The sequence below is a fragment of the Netta rufina genome (assembly GCF_964035555.1).
Source record: "Netta rufina genome assembly, chromosome: 3".
In the NCBI taxonomy this organism is placed as follows: Eukaryota; Metazoa; Chordata; class Aves; order Anseriformes; family Anatidae; genus Netta; species Netta rufina.
The window spans coordinates 54461266-54480893 of NC_140125.1; the positions used below are offsets into that span (position 1 = coordinate 54461266).

General features: G+C 33.5%; 1 protein-coding gene across 1 annotated transcript in view; it reads right to left on the bottom strand.

Annotated features, from left to right (window-relative positions):
- The window catches only part of SYNE1 (spectrin repeat containing nuclear envelope protein 1), a 295282-nt gene that overhangs the window by 180072 nt on the left and 95582 nt on the right, over positions 1 to 19628 (bottom strand). Inside the window, 14 exon segments of the mRNA XM_084285341.1 lie at positions 695 to 853; positions 1237 to 1387; positions 3944 to 4123; positions 4508 to 5136; positions 5433 to 5586; positions 6827 to 6993; positions 7965 to 8088; positions 8197 to 8384; positions 10190 to 10288; positions 10857 to 11084; positions 14432 to 14582; positions 16908 to 17068; positions 18136 to 18276; positions 19426 to 19602. Of these exon segments, the coding sequence (XP_084141467.1) occupies positions 695 to 853; positions 1237 to 1387; positions 3944 to 4123; positions 4508 to 5136; positions 5433 to 5586; positions 6827 to 6993; positions 7965 to 8088; positions 8197 to 8384; positions 10190 to 10288; positions 10857 to 11084; positions 14432 to 14582; positions 16908 to 17068; positions 18136 to 18276; positions 19426 to 19602 (2709 nt within the window).

Genomic DNA, 19628 nt, shown 5'->3' on the forward strand with positions numbered 1-19628 from the left:
ATTCCTTTTAGATTTTGAAGCCAATTTTAAGGCAAATAATTAGCCTTCGCAAAATAATTATCCTCTTAGAGTTATGCCAAAGTTCTAAAATCTAATTTGAATTTAGTTTCCTACATGATAAAATAAACAAAAATCATATGTTACTATTTCTAAAAAGCTGTATGTGTTCTGTTTGTTTGTTTGTTTTTACTGGGAAATCATTTCAGGTTCAAATAAAATTTGTTATTAAAAACAGCTACATTTACCTTTCTTATGTGATAAAAGAATTTGCTATCAAAGCAGTATAAATATGAAAATTAAAAAATACTAGTTTCTATAGTATGTTTCTCCGCTATAATGTCTCTCCCAATGTATTCACATCTTTAATGGTGTAACTTAATATAATATAATTTACTGCTTTATTTATTTAGTAAAACTTACAGTCATGAAGTAATACTGGCACACATTAGGCAAGAATCCAATTCAAATTTATATTCTGAGTAGGTCTATAACAGTTACATTCATACATTGTTATAAGATTTTTTAAGTGTAGCAAATGAATGTCATTGCTGTGCACTATCCCTATGATATCATATTAAATATCATATATTTTAGAGTAAACTTTACAAAAAACTGCATATTCTAAGGACATACTAGTACTTTAACCTTTGCTCAATTAAAAACTGTATTTTGTGTAAAAACACCAGATTCTTACATCTAGCCATTTGTCCACCATAGAGTTCATATCTGTTTTCACCACAGTGCAGTCGCAGTTATGAATTCTTTTCAATTCTGCTAACAAATGTTTTCCTTTATTGGTGAAAGTATCCAGATCTTTTTGTTTATCACTCAGGTTGTTCTTGGCTGCTTCATGCTGTGGACATAAATATTTGCTTGTTTAATGAAGACTCAAAGAAAAAAAAATAACCCATTTTTTCGGGCACTCATCTCTAGGCCAGTGGTGTATACGTGTATTATTCATTTGAAAATTTATTCATTAGATCCTAAAACGTTAAAATAGCAAAAATCAAATACCCATTAATGGATTTCACAGGAAAAAAAAAAAAAAAAAGGAAGAAAGGACTATGTTCTTTCCTCACCAGAATCAGAAGAACTTAAATCTTGAATGTCAGTGTGTCAAGATTCGACAGTAAATTCAAGGAACTTGAAAGACAGCCTAATGGCACATGTCAAACAGAAAATCCTGATGAAATCAAAGATCATTTAAATCCCTCAAATGAAAATATATGTAATTACCTTCAATAAAGTTCTCTTGACATCTTCATGATCCTTCCAAATAGATTTGATCACGGAAGCACTGTCAGCACTGTCTATGACTTTCATTACTGTTGACCTCAAGCTCTGATATTCTTTCATCAGATCAATAAGAATACAGGACTGCTCCTTTCTGTAATGGTAAAAGTCTGTGTTAGTGTAATTCATGTTTATGTTTATGATGGAAAGTGAATGTAGTATAACAATTCAGCATGAAGGAATCAGAATGCAGTCCTAAACATATTTTGGGCAGTCAAGGAAATATATTTAGCTTTCACAAATCACCGGGGCTCCATACATCACCAAGCACCTCACTGAAGAGGCAGTATATCAGTCACCACCTCATCCATATCATATTGTAAAGCAAAAGACTTGAGCAAAAGAAACACTAAAACTGGAATTCAAGTTTCTCACTTCCTAAGTTTAGCATCTTACTAACAAGAAACCACATTGTAATAATGTTGAGAATTGCAATTAATTTTTTAACCTCTTCCTTTAACATGGAGTATTTTTTGGATAAGAAGCAGAAGTAACAGCTAAAGCTGTTGCAAGATAAGTCTAACTATTCTGTTCTCCAATTATCAGATGCAACCCTTTGTGTTTAAAACATTATATTCAACTCACCTGCCATTGTATCATTGTATTGATACTATAACTATAAATAGTTATAAATATAAATAAATAACCTGATGCTAAGAAAGGTGTTTTTGTTTTGTTTTGTTTTGTTTTTATTTTTGTTTTTCCCCTTTCTAGAAAAGCCTACTTCTGTTCAGGCAATAGACAGAAAGAAAGAATATATCCAATCTATTCTTGGTGTTTATGCTGAAGAAAGAGAGGTGAGATTAATATCTTGGATACATTTAATTGTAGAACAGTGTTTACCAATGAAAGGAATTTGGGAAATATGACACTGCAAAGACATGCAATTGCTTTAAGACCTGGACCTTTTCTGAATGTTCCAAAACACTCTCCAAAAATATTCATGTTTAGGAGGGTTTAAAATTGTGCGTATATGAGAGAGAAAACTGTTCAAAATAAATCAGGAAATATATATATATATATATATATATATATATATATATATATATATATATATATAAATATATTTATATATATTTTTTAAAAATAGTAAATTAGTAAAATAAATTAGTAAAAATAAATCAGTAAAATAAATTAATAAAAATAAATATTTTTACTTTAGAAGGCAACCATGAGGTATGTCATAGTTTTAGCTGGGACAAAGTTAATTTTCTTTGTAGAGACACATATAATGTTATGTTTGGGATTTTTGATGAGAATAATACTGATAATACACTGCTGTTTTAGTTGCCGCAGGGCAGTGCTCACACACAGCCAAGGAATATTCTTCTCTTTGTACTGTCTGCAGTGTACTGCCAGCAGGAAGCTGGGGGTGCACCAGGAGCTGGGAGGGGACACAGCCAGGACAGCTGGCCTGGGCTGGCCAGGGAAATATTCCACACCACGCAGTGTCATGTTCAGGAATAAAAAGCTGGGGTAAAGAAGGAGGAAGGGGGGATGTTTGGAGTGATGGTGTTTTTCTTCCCAAGAAACCATTAGAGGTTGTGAGCCCCAATCTCCTGGAAGTGGCTGAACTGCTGAGTTCCAGTGGCAGCCTGCTGATGAGAAGTAGCTAATGGATTCCTTGCTTTGCATTTCTTCTACACCCGATTTTTGCTTTATCTGGTAAACTCTCTGTATCTCAACCCATGAGTTCTTGCACATTTACCTTTCCAATTATTTCCTCCATCCCATCTGGGGAGAGTGAGTGAGAGTCTAGGTGGTTCTTGCCTGCCTGCTGGGTTTAAACCATATCAGGGTACCTGAGTATTTTCCAGTTTTAGGTATAAAGATACACCTACTGCATGTGACAACTGCACAACTGATTTACCCTCAATAACGCATCTGTCAGAGGCAGCTATTTTAATAATACATGTTCTTCACTGCCAAAGTGGTGCTATCTAGTTTTTGGCACATCAGTACAGAAGTTACTTGGTTTACTATTATTAAGGACTTCTACAGATAAGAAAAATGGGTTGTACCAACATGCAACATGAAATACAAATTAGTAGCAGTGCTAAAGAAAAAGAAGTGGTAAAGATATTTTTAACAAAACCATTGATTTCATTGACTTAGTTCAAGTTTATATATCTCCTAAAAATGCACTAGAAAAATAGACTGAATTCAGCTGGGAAAAAAATACAAGCAAAAATGTAATCCGTGTAGTTGTACAGTTGTTTTTTTTTGCAGAAGGGATATAAGACAGGGATGGATATTTACAAATATATGTATCATTGCAATCAAGAAAAAAGGAACAATAGCAGCCAGTAAATCAAATCAAATTTGGGGATCACCAAACTGCATCTTTCCATTTAAGTATTAGTCAGGCTTGGAACTGTTCTGCTTCTGCCCTTAGACAAAAATCATTCACTGAGGATGATGTAGTATTAAATGTATCTAGCACTTAATTTTAATATACAAATTGTAAAAAGAACATTTGAAGAAGTTTTCTTTAAATATAAGAAAAGGCAGCTAAAACAAAGAAAATGTTAAGACAAGTTTAATTAGATTCTTTATTTCTGTAGTTTCTTTCTTTCTTTATCAACTTTCATTGATATATGTAACTGTATTTAATAATACACTTACACTGATAAACGTAAGATCTACTTACTTTTCATTTATAACTTTCTCAGTATCCTCCCACAGAGATTCTAAGTGGTTAATCTCTTTGTCGATTTCAGAAGCAAGTGTTATATCTTTTTGGGCTATTTGCTTTGCTTTGTCCATGAGCCATTGGAGTTCATGCTGGTGAGAACTCAATTCTTCATCCAACTGGTTAAAGACCCTCAATCTGCAAGTTAAAAGTCAGGTTACAAATTTACTTATCTTCCTTTTCATGTAAGGGAAACCTATGCTATATGGTATTTCTGATAACTGTTGGGAGTTTGGCTTCATTTGAACAAAATAATTTTCTGTGACAAAGACTTTCTTCTCTGTTCTTTCAGTATAAAAGGTTTGAGAGACATGTTAAAAGTTCTGCTCATGTTTTCCCTCCACCCAAACATCTCACTTCCAAAATTTGACTAAATAGATATATGGATTCACATGCCTTGCAAAATGGCAAGTAATAAGACACCCAGGCAGAAAATTCGCATGTGCCTCCAACTCATAAAAAAATCTAGGGACTGCAAGCAAATGAAGAGATGCCAATCTCAAACATTTATACCGTTTTTACCTTTGCTGGAGGGCTTGCAGCGTTGCTTCTCGTAGGCCCTCCTTGTCAGCCTTTTCCTCAGTATCTTCAATACTCTTCAGCAGCTGTTCTTTATGTTCCATGAAGGATCTTCTCAAGGTTGCAAGTGCTTCTGCCTCACTCTGTTTTGTTCCCAGCAGATTTTGAACTGCCTCCAGTTCTAAGCACAGATTATCCACCACAGCCCTACATGAAGTCCTCTGCTCAGAATTCCCATGTTTCAGATGATATTGGGCCTTAGTAAGTGAACCGTCCAAACTGACAGCAACAGTTTCCAATTTGTTAAGAGACTGAATAACATCATGGAGTTCCTTCTCCAACAACTCTGACTTAGCTTTATCCATATTTCCAGTTTTCTCCACTGTCTGCCTGAGCTGGTGGAGTACTCCTGATGAAGCACTATGGAGCCCCAGGAATACCTGCAGCTGATCCAGAGCCTCTTGTCTTTGGCTAGTTATTTGACTTGCCTCCTGGAAGATCTGAAAGCAATCTTCAGTCTTTCCTTGCAATGTCTGCTGGTCCTCTGGACAGCTGAAAGAACATAATTTATCTAAATGTTCCTTCAGACTTCGGAATTGCTGCTTCTTACTTTCAATTTCCATTAAGTGGTTCTATTGGAAAGAAAGAAAATATGAGAGCTGGGTTTCCTTTTCCAACCAGAAGTTCAGAAAACATTGTAGTATTAAACTTAGGATTAAAACAAGTATTATTGAGGTGATTTTAGTAAGAACAGTTTGGTGTTACAGTTTTGTTTCGGGCTGGTCAAATGATTGAAACGTGTATGTGGCTGCAACAGAGTATTAATTTTCAAGCACAAGTAAACGACCTCCTGCTAGTTTTAGATGAGTATTTATCAGAATACACTGCACAATATGTCAGCCTTTACTTTTTACATCCAAAAGTTTACCTTATTTTGAGATGCAGCCAGTACTTGATCAGCTGTGTTTATCTCTGAAGTGGCTTGTAGTTCAGCAAGAAACTGCTTAATCCAATCTGAAAAACTAAGTAGGAGCTCATCAAACTGTCCATGCTCAGCAACAAGAGATTGAAGGAGGTTGATCCTATAGGATGTCAAATGTAAATATGAATGCAGTTGACCTAAATTAATCATTTCCCATATTCAAAACCATAGCTGACTGGACAGAATTAAAATCACTGCCAGGTAGAAGGAAAGAAGGAAATGTAGATCTATGTTACAAAAGTAATGACTACTGTGCTGATTACTTAACTGGGAAGCACTACCTGAAAGTATAAGTCAGGTCTTCCTTTATTCTACCATCCTGTTCATATCAACTGTTAGAAGTCCCCCAAGCCACCAAGGTATGGCTTCTTAAACTTTTCTTCATAGTGGCAGACCCAACAAAGAGAATGATATTGAAGCTAACTTTAAGTTCTGTTTATCCTATCTGCAACACTGCATGTGAGGTAAATGTCTTATAAATGTAGGCAGAGGATGAGTAGCTGTATGTTAAATGTCTTATAAATGTAGGCAGAGGATGAGTAGCTGTATGTTCAACTTTTGCTGAAGTGGGGCTGGAGTCAGAGGAACACAATTCAAAGAAAGAACATGTCTAGAGGAGTATTCAGCATGTAGCAGACCTCAGTTTCTAAACCCTTGCTTTAAAAAAGGCCTCACCATTCATCCATTGCAAGACTTCCCTTCGAAATTTCTCTATGTGATTTTCAACATGAAAATTTATGAAGAAGCCTGTTATATTGTAAAATAATTGTATTGATAAAGAACCTAAAAAAAATATTGTCATTGACCAGGGTCTATTATTTAAGACACTTTACAAATAGCAAAATATGTACATTCATCACCAAAACAAATGAAATCTAAACAATACCATATGACATGGTTTTGAAAAGGAGGCAATGTTCCTGAGTCTGATATTAGCCAGTAGCCCAACAATTAAGCCCAAGGTGGGTTTAAAAAGACAGCTTTTCACAAGGTAAAGCATATAACTGAAGAAATGAAAAGCAGATATTACAGATTCCGGAAGTAATTTAGGAAGTCACTTGAGAATTGAGGAAACAAAATACTATCTCCATTTCTGGCACCATACTCCTTGCAATAAACATCTTCTATCAAAGAAACAGGGGAGTTTATCCCAAAAAGGCAACATGATAAATCTGTAGGATTTCCCACATCCCTTTCCTAGGAGCACAGTGTACAAAGTGACCCTTAAATCTTTGTTTTCCTAATGATAATAATGTAAAACTAGGTTTCAGGACTGGGATTCCTAACTGAGGTATTGGTTACTCTCATTCAACATACAAAAAACATTCTGAGGCACAAACCTTCTATCGACAGTTTGTGGTAAAGCTTTCCACCTTTCATCCAGCTCTTTAAATTTATCTTTTATTGCTTTCACACACTCTTTGGAAGCTGTTGGGAACAGTGACTCATTTAACTGTAACAGGCTCGCATAGACTGAAGCATGAGGCTCAAAATCTGCTCTCAAATCCTGAGAAAACAATGGAATGTGCAGAATTTAGATTAAATATGGCATCATATTATGTCAAATAACAATAAATCATAAAATAAAAAAAAAATCAACTAAGGCTTTCTAATAAAACCACTGTGAAACAAGTGAATGAGCTCCAAATACTTGGAGGAACTGAGATCCATTAGGACACAAAGGTATTCAATATCTCTCAGATAGCTAAAGCTGCCTCTGTATTTCAAGAAGGATTCATCAAAAACTGTTTTCCTTTCTCTCTCTTAGGACAAAGTGTGACCTTTCCATATAACTCTACTGTCTGATAAAAATGACTAAAATCAAGAGTAAATTTTGCAACATATTTTCTGTGCAGCATCAGAATTATGAGGAAATATTGGCCCAAACAAAGAAACAAAATAGTAATTTTCCTTCCCTTCATTCATTTAAAAGTCAAATTATGGATTGATTGGTGTCATGGAGTGTGTAAAGGATGCTACATCTGTCCAACTGCTCCCTATTAATCTAAAAACAAATGCCAGGAAAAATACATGTATATGTTAGAATAGGATGAAAATCTTGCGCTTAAAAAAGCAAAAGGAAATCAGACTTGTGAATTCTACATCCCTGAATATTTTGCTGTCACACCAACATTCTTCATATGAGAAGAGGAAAGTAACATTGATTAATGAAGGAATTTCTCTAGAGTAAAGATCCTCTGGCAAGCAGACCAATGATAAATATATAGGATATGCCAGGACATATTTTCTTCTTGAGCAGACATTCTATATTTTCAAACAACTTTTTTTCCTGACTTTTTTTTTTTTTTTTGATAAAACAAGAAAAAAATAGGAATATTTCCCTAAAACATTTCCAAAGTCCAGAATCAAGTGACTTTTCAGATGACAATTGAGCAAGCACGTCCTTTAGATGATACTGAAACAAACTAGGATATGTAGGGGAATGATCTTGGGAATGATCTTTCAGATGAAACATACCTGCAGAGATTGCAGTTCACCTGCCACCTTAACTCTGTCAGCAGAAACATACTGCTCTGAAGGCCTGGCTGCAGCTTCACACCCCTCCAGCCAGGCCAGGAAAGAAGAGAGCTCTTTCTCCTGCCTAAGAAAATCACAACATAGTGATCAATTCATGTCTTCCCCATCATATCATGGACTGACTGTAGAAAGATCTCTGCACCCATCATAACAGACATAGGAGCTTACTCACTTCTGCCACCGAGCCAGGAGAGTCTCCAGTAAGATCTGCTTCTCTTTAGCATTTTCTAGCACCTTTTCATAGTTTTGCTGTAACACTGTAACTTCCTGAGCAGTTTTTTCTTTGTTGGCTACCTTTCGGGCACAGGCTGAGAGAGAGGCCAGAGTGTTGCCCAGTTTTTCCACAGTATGACAAAGGTCCTAATGAACATATAAAAGAAAGAGAAGTTGTATATGTTAATAGCAAAACTACAGTAACAAAGGTGGGAAAAAAAATAAATCTATACTTCCACCAGGAGTTTGAAGCAATGCCATACCCCCCAGATCATGAAGCTACTGTATAAATTAAGCTTCTCTCACATCTATCCTAGATACATGGGTCCAAGTATATCAATCACCACTAGCTTACAGTGGGAAAAGACTTTCCTAAGTCTTAAAGTGTTAAAGTAGAGTTTAAGTGTTAAAGTAAAAAAAACAGTCATAAATGAAACAGTCAGATCTTCTGAACTGGCACACTACACAGCATGATCGTGTAGGACAATGACCCAAATTCCAAAGAAAACAATTGCTTTAACTTATGCAGATACAGTAACAACAAAGGCTCCTGCCAGCCTGTGAAGACTGCCACAACCCATGTCATTACAAGGGAGAAATAGGGAACAGTTACAGTAAGCTCCTGTCAGCGTTAACCATAGCTGACTCCTGTCAGCGCCTTTTCATAGAAATGGCATCCAATGTTGACTAGACTTTCCAGTGTTGCCATTACTAAAGGGCTGGGAAACTTCTTCCCTTGAAAACAAATCAAAAGTGGTAAAATGAGCTAGAAAAGCACAAAATAAAATACATTTAATACCACTGAAGTTCCAATTTACAGGTGTGCAATAATAACAGTTATGGTTATAATGACCATAATGGAATAAATCATTTATAGGATAAATACGTATTATACAGCAAAACACTGCTGCTATTTAAACTAAATAATAATAATAATAATTAATTTCACATTAAGATATTGGATCAACATGATCCTGTGGACAGGACAGGAATACAACAGTATACTCAGTATATTCATAATGTTTAAAAGCCAGTAACAATAATGATTACATATGTTGTCCGAATGAATTTTCTATATGCTAGTTCTTTTTCCTGAACAAATATCAAGCTTTTTTTTGAAGTGCTTTGGCTAAGATCTTCCTTGCATAGAGACTTTGCAATTAGTTACCACTAAATTCAAAAGGAAATTACATGTATTCTTCTGCAATATACAACTAAGCGTTTTTACAAAGTTTTCTCAGAAAGGAAAACAATGACTATCATGGAAAAACATTATGTACTTATAGACACAGAAAAAAATGCTGCATACACCAAGTTCACTGAGATTTGGGCTTATCTGTAGTCTGAATACCAGTCCAACTTTCCCTTTCCTTTTGCAATGGGCAGAACCAAATGTTGAAACATTCATGGGCACCAAAAAAAAAAAAAAAAAAAAAAAAAAATTGTCTGCTGAAAAGCTCTGTTCAGTCTGTGCACAGCCCAAGAAAAAGTGCTTCCAGGAAGATCCACTTCTATTTATTTATTTATTTGTTTGTTTATTTATTTCAATCACAAACCTCTCTATTCCAAAACCTAAGTTTCATAAAAATCCTTGAGGAACAATAGAACAACACCTACCAGACTTGTTTCTTCTATTGAAATATTCATATGGCATATGAAATTAAAAGCAAAAACCTGGAGGCCCAATTAATACTTTTGGTGGTCTTTTTTCTAGAGGAGGGAGAAAGCCATCCAAGCCTGTCTGAAATGGTGAGAGGACATAGCAGACGAAAGCTGCTGCTTCTCCGGGGCTGCCCACCCCAAGAGGCTGCTGCTGCCTCCTCGTGTTTCCATCCCAGGCTGTGTGGCATCAGGCAGATGCAGGTCCAGAATTTACTAGGGTTTCTGTGAGGAGCTCACTGTGTCTCCATTTCCCTGGACTCAGTGGCAGGATTCACTGACCATATGCTTACCATGCAATCCTGCAGGGCTCCATACGTTTCCAGTGATGAACTGCATAATGTGAGAGGCTCAGCTAACTTAGTTTCAAATTCAGACACTGACTGTTGCACCTATGAAGAAAAGGAAGCAAATAGTAATAATGATAAAACAGCCTAAAATTATCAAGAAATATACATGATGCTTCAAATGACATTTTATAAATATTTAGTGACAAGAGAATATTATATCAAATTTATTTATTTATTTATTGTAGTTCTGGATGTTTTTTTAGTTAAAAGTTGCTAACTGTGCTCTGCTACTTGGAACTAATAATATCCAAATTATTCCCTTATGATGTATCATATTCACATACTAACAATCTTAGGTTGGAATTATGTAGTTTATACAAATAAACTAGACACTAGATACATGTTACCATTCTCCATCCAGCAGAATCGCTTAGGTTTTCTAAGAGACAGTATAAATTTTTGAGTATGTATAATTTAATGTCTTCCTGAACTTGCGTTTTAAATCACTCAAAGCAAAAATTTACCTATGGAAGTCTTGCAATTGCCTTACAAAGCTACTCATACATTCTAGTGCATTCTCTTATAATATGGTATTTTATATTTAATTTTGGAAAAATTGAATAATTCAATAAATTGCTGCAAATAGCCCAGTAGATTTTATATTGTCTACCTGTTTCAGACATTCTTCATATTTCTGCTGTGCTGATACATTTCCTGTGATTGTTCCTTCCAATCTCTGTGCATGATCTCTTAGCTCTTCACAATACCTTTTGATATGAGTCAGTTTGGCTTTAATATGGGCATATTCTCCACAGGTAACAAACTGGGAAAATGACTCAGCTTCCTCTTCTAGTTTTGAGATTCCAGATATTTTACCATCTATTTCGTTATTAATAACCTAAAATGTAAAGTAATAGTAAATAAAGTAACACAACAGGTTTTTAATGATCAGAATAACATTTTATACTTCCTTTCTGTGAAGGAATATTCTTACCAATATTCTTACCAATATTCTTAATTTAAAATGTGAGAGGAGAGCTCATTGACTTCGTGAAATAACTGGTTATGAAACTCTTTAACATGTCCTGTATTTCTCCCTTTTTTCTTTTGATTAGCAATAGAAAAGGTTTAAAATTCAGCCTGACACAAAAACAGTGTCCATGAAGAAGAATTAGAATTTGCTGAGGTGCATATTATCATCAGTAGGCAAGATGGTTCATGATTTACCATCTCGAATCTTGCAAATTAATATGCAATTCTCTTGAGGATTCAAAATATTTGTAAGAAGAAATAAGTAAATGTGCAATTGAAAACAATATTGTTAAGAAATCAAACCCTATGATCTGATTACTTGCTTCTAATAAATTTTCAAGCACTAACAAAATAAAACATACTATGATTCGAGAACCAATAGAGGTTGTTTTCCTATTCTAATTTAAATTTCTATTGTGTAGTAAAGTATAAATGAAATTAGATGTTGTGGTAAGATGAGTGCACCCCCCAAGCAGAGGATTAAATAAAGAACCACATTACAGTATAAATTTCATTTACCGTGAAACAATGGTGATAACAGTCTTTGGCACTTTTCAGCTGTCTCCTAAATCCATTACTAAATGCATGAAGATTAAGTAACACTGGCTTTATATTTCACTAAGTACATGACAACAGCTTCCTCTGTTTTTTCCTCACTTTTATTGCAAATTAGAGGTAAACCTGAAACCTATAACATGCAAGACATAAACTTGTGGTATTATATATTTGGTGGTTATTTATTCAAAAAGCATTTGTGAACTTGGAGATACATTTTCTTTTCAGGACAGAATTCTTTTAAATTCCGCAGATGTAGCATGTCCTTGGAGTTCATTTCAAAAGGAGCGAAAAACATGCACTGGGGAGGGAATTGAGAGAGCCTAAAGAGCCCATTGGAATTGAAAGTGGCAATAAGATTCTTAGATATAACATTGTTAAGATATGTACGTACATGACATCAACCTAAAACTTTCCTGAATATGCACTCTCAAAGGTATTAAAATTGTCCACCTTCTGGTATAATTGTGATAAAAATATGATGCCTTACTTATATATCTCATAAGTATCTTTCTGCAACATTCAGAGTCTAGAATTAGCAGGCTGACGGTACAGGAAAAAAAAAAAGAAAAAAAAAAGTGATACAGGAAGCATTTATAGAGTCTATGCAATATATGCTGAATTAATTCAGATTATAAAATACCTTTTTTTTTTTTTTTTTTTTTTTTTTTTTTTTTATGAGAATATGACGCAGAGGAAAAATACTAGAATTACATCCCTAAAGCTGAAATCATCTAACAATCCAGTAGATATAAATTAGGCAGCACTTGTTTACTCCCACACTATTCAGTTAAATTCACTCAGTTACATAAAAGAAGGTGGATAATTGAAGCCTTCAAACTCGCATTGAGCCTGCCACCTATGGCATCTTCTTGTGATAGCTGTCATTTTGTCCACCAGGAATTTCAGAAAAATGTGTAGGTGAAAATCTGGCTCTGATGACATCATTGGGGTTTTGCAATCAATGTCACAGAAAGCAAAAAATTACCACTATTATGCCTGATAATTATGTTCAGCTGACACCAGTTTTTTAATCACTTCAGCCAAAGATGTCAGGGAACACACTATATTCTCTTCATCTGCAGTAGTCCTTACTAAAATTCTGTACCTGAAATTATGAACTAAGTATGTTGATTAGCACTGTGACATAAACTAAACTAACAGGAAACCTGCAACAAACACATAGCAATTTATTCAAAATCAAGCACAGAACAATGCTACTGAAGGAGACCTGTAGCTATGTCCACATATCTGAGGTTGTATGACTCATTTCACAGTTTAGACAGCTGCTTTGTTTACCTGAGTTACAATTATATGCTCTAGGCTTTATCTGAAGGGTGTTCTCTGCTTTGTGTCCATTTACTGTTTTATAAACATTTATAAAAAAAATATCTGCTGGCCATTTTCTTTCTGGCATGATGTTTAAATGAAGAAAAAATGTGTTGGAATTTTCAGAAATTTGCAATGTATTGCAAAAATTACTGTTTATCTGCATAAATAGCAAGGAAAACCCTTTCTGGGGCATTGGCTTAAATGTACTAATAGAGCTTAAAGAGGCTCAATTTAGACATACAAGAACTGTCTTTACTCTGTAATGCAATATTAATATAATTTTCTGTCTTAAATATTGGAATCTTATCTATTAATTATTGACAGGTATGGATAGATGACAATGCATGCCAGTGGAATAAATGCATGTATTTGAAAGGAAGATGTTTTTGAGTTGATGCAGCAATAAAGCAAAAAAATCAAGCATTGTTTTATTCTTCAGTGATGAAATCAAGGTATTTATTTTGTTTGGTCCACATGAACTAGTGACTTAGTGTCAATCTGGTCCTTAACTGTAAGCAGCTGCACAACTTTGCACTTTCTGAAGGATAGGTAGTTAGCACATTTAGAAAATTTCAGTATAAAAACATGTTGAGAAAAAAAAAAAAAAAGGCTGCCCCCTTAGAAACATGTAACTTCAAAAACTTCAGAGAAGGCACATTTTCATTTTTGGATGGATTTCAAGGCAGACCTTTAGAAATGGAAATGCTTGGGGACAGTGTGTACCTTAGCAACAAGAAACTAAAAGACTATGTCTACCGGAATGTACACAGAATATAGGACAGTGTAAATATAATAGCAATAAATGCAGATTTACAAGCTACTAAAGTCAATAGTTCCTTTATTATTCTACAAGAAAAGATAAAACATAAATCATGTTATAACTTTTGCTTGCAAGATTGAAATCAAGATCTATACCTAGTAGAAGTTATATATTTAAAAATATGTATATATATATATAGAGAGAGAGACCTTTTATATATGTAGCTATTTTCTACATCAATGGAAATTGCTCAGGAAAAATAAGGAAAAGAGTATAAATTAAATGATTATTATTTTTATTATATATTTTTTAATCATACACATAAAGGCTGCATATGTGTACACTAAGCACTAACAGAGAAGTCAGAATAATTTTTCTTTAGCTTTTGTGAAACCTCACTCCTTTGCATGTTCATGTACCAAGTGTCATCACTATTTCAGATTAGTTAGGAAGCGTTCTGTTCTCCGTTTTGGCCTCTATTAAAAAAAAAAAAAAAAAAAAAAAAAAAAAAAAAAAAAAGGACATAGAATGTGATTTTAATGCTAAACATAATAAGAACTAATCACCTTGATTTGGCTGATTTGTTTGTCCAAAGGAGACGATGTTGTTTCCAAAATTTCCAGTTCTTTTTCTTTTTCAGCTATCCAGATGGACAGAGCTTCAAAATTATTGCCAAAAAGATCCCACTTGTTTTTCACCATTTCCATGCTTTTAATACTAAAATTAACCAAATTAATTAGAGAGAATAAAAAGTTTAATATATTAAAACTCCCTGTATTCTTGCTAGAATAAAAATGTAACTAATTCAATCTAAAGGAAGGGCATTTTAAAAACTCTTGATTTTAGAAGACTAAGATGTGAACCTAAATTCAAACTTGCCTCTCTCTTAGACTGCGCACATGATGTCAAACCATTATGTTAGCCATAGTGGGGACACCTGTGTTTTCCGAGGCAATAATTTCATATTGAGACAAAGAATCAAAAGATATGACAACTACCTCAAAGTTAATATATTTATATTTTTTGAACCATCCATTATAAATATGTTAAAGAGAGAGAGACATTCACATATATCTTGGAGAGCAAAAAAAACAAAACACACACCTTTTCTTTCCTCACAAATTAGAAGTCTAAGACCCTTATAAGACCTAACAGCATTAACTTGCAGTGTAGAAGTTTTTTTACTGTAAAACCAATCTAAAGATACCAGTACTAATGTGGGTCCTACACACAGCTTGTAAAATACGCACTTTCCATTTCACTGAAAATATGAAAATTTCCTTAGAAAAGTTTGAATATTACAAAACTCCAAAATATATGTTCCTTTTAAATATAGCCTTCAAAAAAATAAAAAAAAATCAAAAAACTTTTTTTTTTAAAGTTTTGATTTTTTTTTTCCCCTCAGTAATGCTAGAGGAAGCTAAGAAAAGATGGCACTGAAAAAAAGTAAAAATGGCCTTTTTATTTTTTCTTATTTATTTTCAAAATAAAAAATTCCCCTTCCTATTCACTGGCATAATATATGTATGTAGAATACCTTCAAATTACTGGGCCAACGTTTTTATTAATGTGAGTTACAACATATCTTTTACACATTGATTATGTGTTCTGCAGATTAACTATAGAGAGCTGTATATATTCACGGGTTTTGCAGAAGGGATTTATTTCTTTATTATCTGTCATATCACAGTATCACAGACATTCTGTATAATTCATACATTCAACTAAACCTGTTCCATACCAAAAGGGATCAAAAAGGGATATCAGCAATGGTTTAAAACTAGATTACATGTTATTAAAAAAAGTGAATATTAATTCTTGGAAGGATGAATTTCCTATATCAAAATTAAGTAAAATCATACAAGCTTTTTCAGTAACGTTGAAAAAAAAAAAAACAAAAAAAACCAACTTCATGAAGTATTCAGGAAGATATGGTAGAATATTTGATTTCAAATCACTCTAATACACTTGCATAAAATGGTATCCAAAAAATAAAAAATAAAAAAAATAGACCAACAATAATCAGAAAGTTGCATCTGCTGCACAGCCTTGTTATGTTCCATTTTACAGCTCTTCTCTGTTCTTAAAGGTGTTCTTCTGCATCAGGGAGAAAAGGGTACCAACTAAGTTCGTACCAACATGCTGACATGACAATGGTCAATAGAGAAAAAAACAAAAACAAAAAACACAAAACAGTAATGCTGACGTTGTCTTTTGTTCATATTCAGATGGAATACATGGTATTCCACCACATGGTGTCTTCTTAAACTTGTGTAATAAATTAATCTACATAGTAAATCCACTAAGACATCTTTTGTGAGTCTGCTCTTAAATATGAAAAAAAAATACAAATTTCATACACGCATACAAGTGCATGTGTATATAGAAAAATGTCAAAAGCTGAAGCACTCTTGAAGAGTAACACTGAGCTGAGTAACTTCTGTTTACTTAGGAGAAGGGATGAGACTTTCACAAATACTGAAACCTACAAATATTTACAGCATTTAACAACATTTTCTTGTAGTTTGAATGTCACACTTTTAAACATAATTTGGCAAATGATGCCTTCTGATGTGATGGCAGAAGCAGCTTTTGATATTGCCCATGAAAAAAATGATCTGGGCATTCAGCTAAGATAAAGGCACTTGACATTTCTATAGAGAAAATGGAAAAGTGAAAATTGAGGCAAATAAGGTACTGTTCTCACATTTGCACAGAGATTTTTCTTTCTAAAAGATCATAGAACCTCAAGAATGAGATTAATTATCCCTTCTTCACAAGACTGGGGCTTAAAGGTAAGAACCGTGACAGGTTAAATGTAACTACAATGATTTTATAAATTATGTATTATCAAACAAAGATTAAATTTATTTGCACATATTAACTTTTTGACATATTTGGTACTATAATCTGGTAGTTATGTCATGGCAAGCTGAAAATGACAGAGCTGATGAGACGACACAAAATGTTGGGCAAGGGATTCTAGAGATCTGATTCAATCTTATAGTGGAGAATAAATATTAGGATTTATTAAGAACATACTCTTCTTCAAGAGTAACTTCTACTTTTTTCACTTGTTCTTGGATAGATTTTGCCTGCTGTTGAAGGGACTGCTTGTTCTTTGAACCAAGATGTATCTCAGAAGAATTCTTCACCAAATTCTCAGCTTGTACAGTCATGGCTTCAGCATGTTTAGAAAGTTCCTGTAAGAATGAAAGACATATTAATACAATTATGTACAGTTTTATATATTCAAAAAATATTTTTGTCCTCAATGTTTGTTCTTGGAAAAAAGTATTGCGCAGGGTTATGTGTGTCCCATACGTATATTCTGAATGTGTAAATGCACAGAAAAAAACACCTCCCAATTTATTTTCATGTTGCATTTAATAAATATTCATTTTAACAAACTCTATCCAATGAAATTTGGAAAGGAAAACTATGTATGTTCAAAAGGTATTAACTCAACTAATGGAAATTTATTTTATAGCTCTTCATTTTTTTGTTGTTGTTGATTGTTTTAAATAATTTTTTGAATATTATATGCTTTCAGTAACCATATATTGCATAATATTGCACTACCCTTTAAAGAGATGACTTTGTAGTATCTTGTAGCTTGTAATTTCACTTGGTTTAATAGCTATTTTCTTCCATACGTAGTAAATGTGCTACAGAACAATGGATTCAGAGAAAAGCAGGGTAGATGTAATGCGATATCAGGTTCACCACAGGGTAAAAATGTCATGAAAAGCACAGCACTATGGAAAGTTGATCACGTATATTACTTCTATATTAGTAAATAAAATGGGCTGGGATAATTTTCTTTTATTAAGGGCAAGTGGCATGTTATGGCTTATAGGTTCCATACAGTGGAATTCTCTCTTTTGTCTCCTCAGGGCTAGAAGAGTGTTAGTTGCCACAAGCCACACACATGACTTTGCCAGGGAATACACTATCAATGATGACGTGCCAGAGCTTGATACTGTTTAGCTTACCAGTATAGACAATTACCAAGCATGAAATGGGAAGTCTTTAAAATAATTTTACCATTTTATCATTTTATACATTCAGATGCAGATTTTGAGTAATTCTTCATTATGTTTTTAAGAGAGAATATTTTACCTCTGAAGTTTATGTAGTCTCTAAACTGTATACACAGCATTAACAATATCAGCATTAACAATAAAATATTGTATGCAATATGCTCAGAACATGTTAACAAAAAAAGGCAGAAAGATATCTCAGTTCCTGTATCTCATACAGTGAATACCTTTGTCTGATCCAGTTCTGAAGAGAGGCTCTCTAAGCTGCTAAAATTTAAGATACGTTCAAGTGCAGAGCTTGCTTGATTAAGGTATTTTACAACTGTTTCTTTGTCCCTTTCAAACTGCTCCCATTTATTTATTGTGACCTACAAAAAGAAAACAATAACAAAAAGGAAAAAACAAACAAACAAAAAAACCACACAAAGACAAAAAGGACAAAGAGAAAAAAAAGAATTAGAAGAATTTCAGTTCAAGTTACAGAAAAATTAAAAAAAAAAAAATCTAGCATAATATAATTTCTCCTGAAATGTCACCTACTCTACAGATGAAACTGTTTTGAAACCCAAAAAAAGAGTTTTTCTTTGCATTTTCACACTGCTTCACTGATTTTGCACACCGTTCAATATGTAAGGTGACAGAAATATTTAAAACTTATATTTGAATGCCCTTTAAGTCTGAAGTGATGACTGCAGATGCTTACGCTTATGGTGTCAGGAAGTCAGTAATATCTAAAAGGATTTTATGAAATAAAACCTTTCCTTGGACATAAATATCTGTTTAGTTTTGATTGTATTAAATTTTGACCAATATTTTATTGACTAGCATTTTATTACCAGTCACAAGGATTATGACAAATTAATTATGACAAAATAATTAACAAATATTTTCTCGATTCTGAAGTAAAGCAAAGCAAAATTAAGGTTTCATATATAGGATTCTTTAGAAAAAAAATAGTTTTGATAATAAATTGTTATTTTAAGAAGTTATTTGGGCTCTGTTTCACATATTATTTTTCAGTCAGTGATTAGTTATACAGCCGAAAGTATTCCACTTGATTTTTCTGTGATTTTTTATTTCCTTCTCCAGATTTATGATGACAACTTGTATTCCACACAGTAGTTGTGAGGCTTATATTTGCACAACATTGGTATTTTTACTCTATCAATCTGCCTTAGTACTCTCAAATAAAGGTCCTCATCATCTTTAATAACTGGGGGTGATAATTAACCCATCCAAAAAATAAATTCATAGATGTCTACTTAAACTTGTGACTGAAAAGTTGGGACTTTTAAACATTTCCAAACAAAATGCTAGTTCTTTATTTAGAAGTATCTAGAATATTCAAGAAGTTTTGATGCAGACACTGATCATGAAAACCTCAAGGATCAAGATTTAAAGGTGAGAATGAAAGTTTTGACTTATTATATAAAATATATTTTCTTATTAATAAAAAAATAATAATGGAGAAGAATAAAGCATATGTTTTTTTTTTATTTCTACTTGCAATGACCCACCTGCAATTGCTCTTCACGTTTCTCCATAGTCTGCTGCATGTTCTCCAGTGTTCCTTCCAACTTTAGTAAATCCTCCTGCATTGTGCTTGGCAGTCCACCTTCAATCTGCAACTGTTTAGCTTGGAAAATCTGCTGTTGCACATCTTGTCTCTTTGCACGGAGTCTCCTAGTCCTTTGCTAGAAGGATTCATCCAACAGGAATG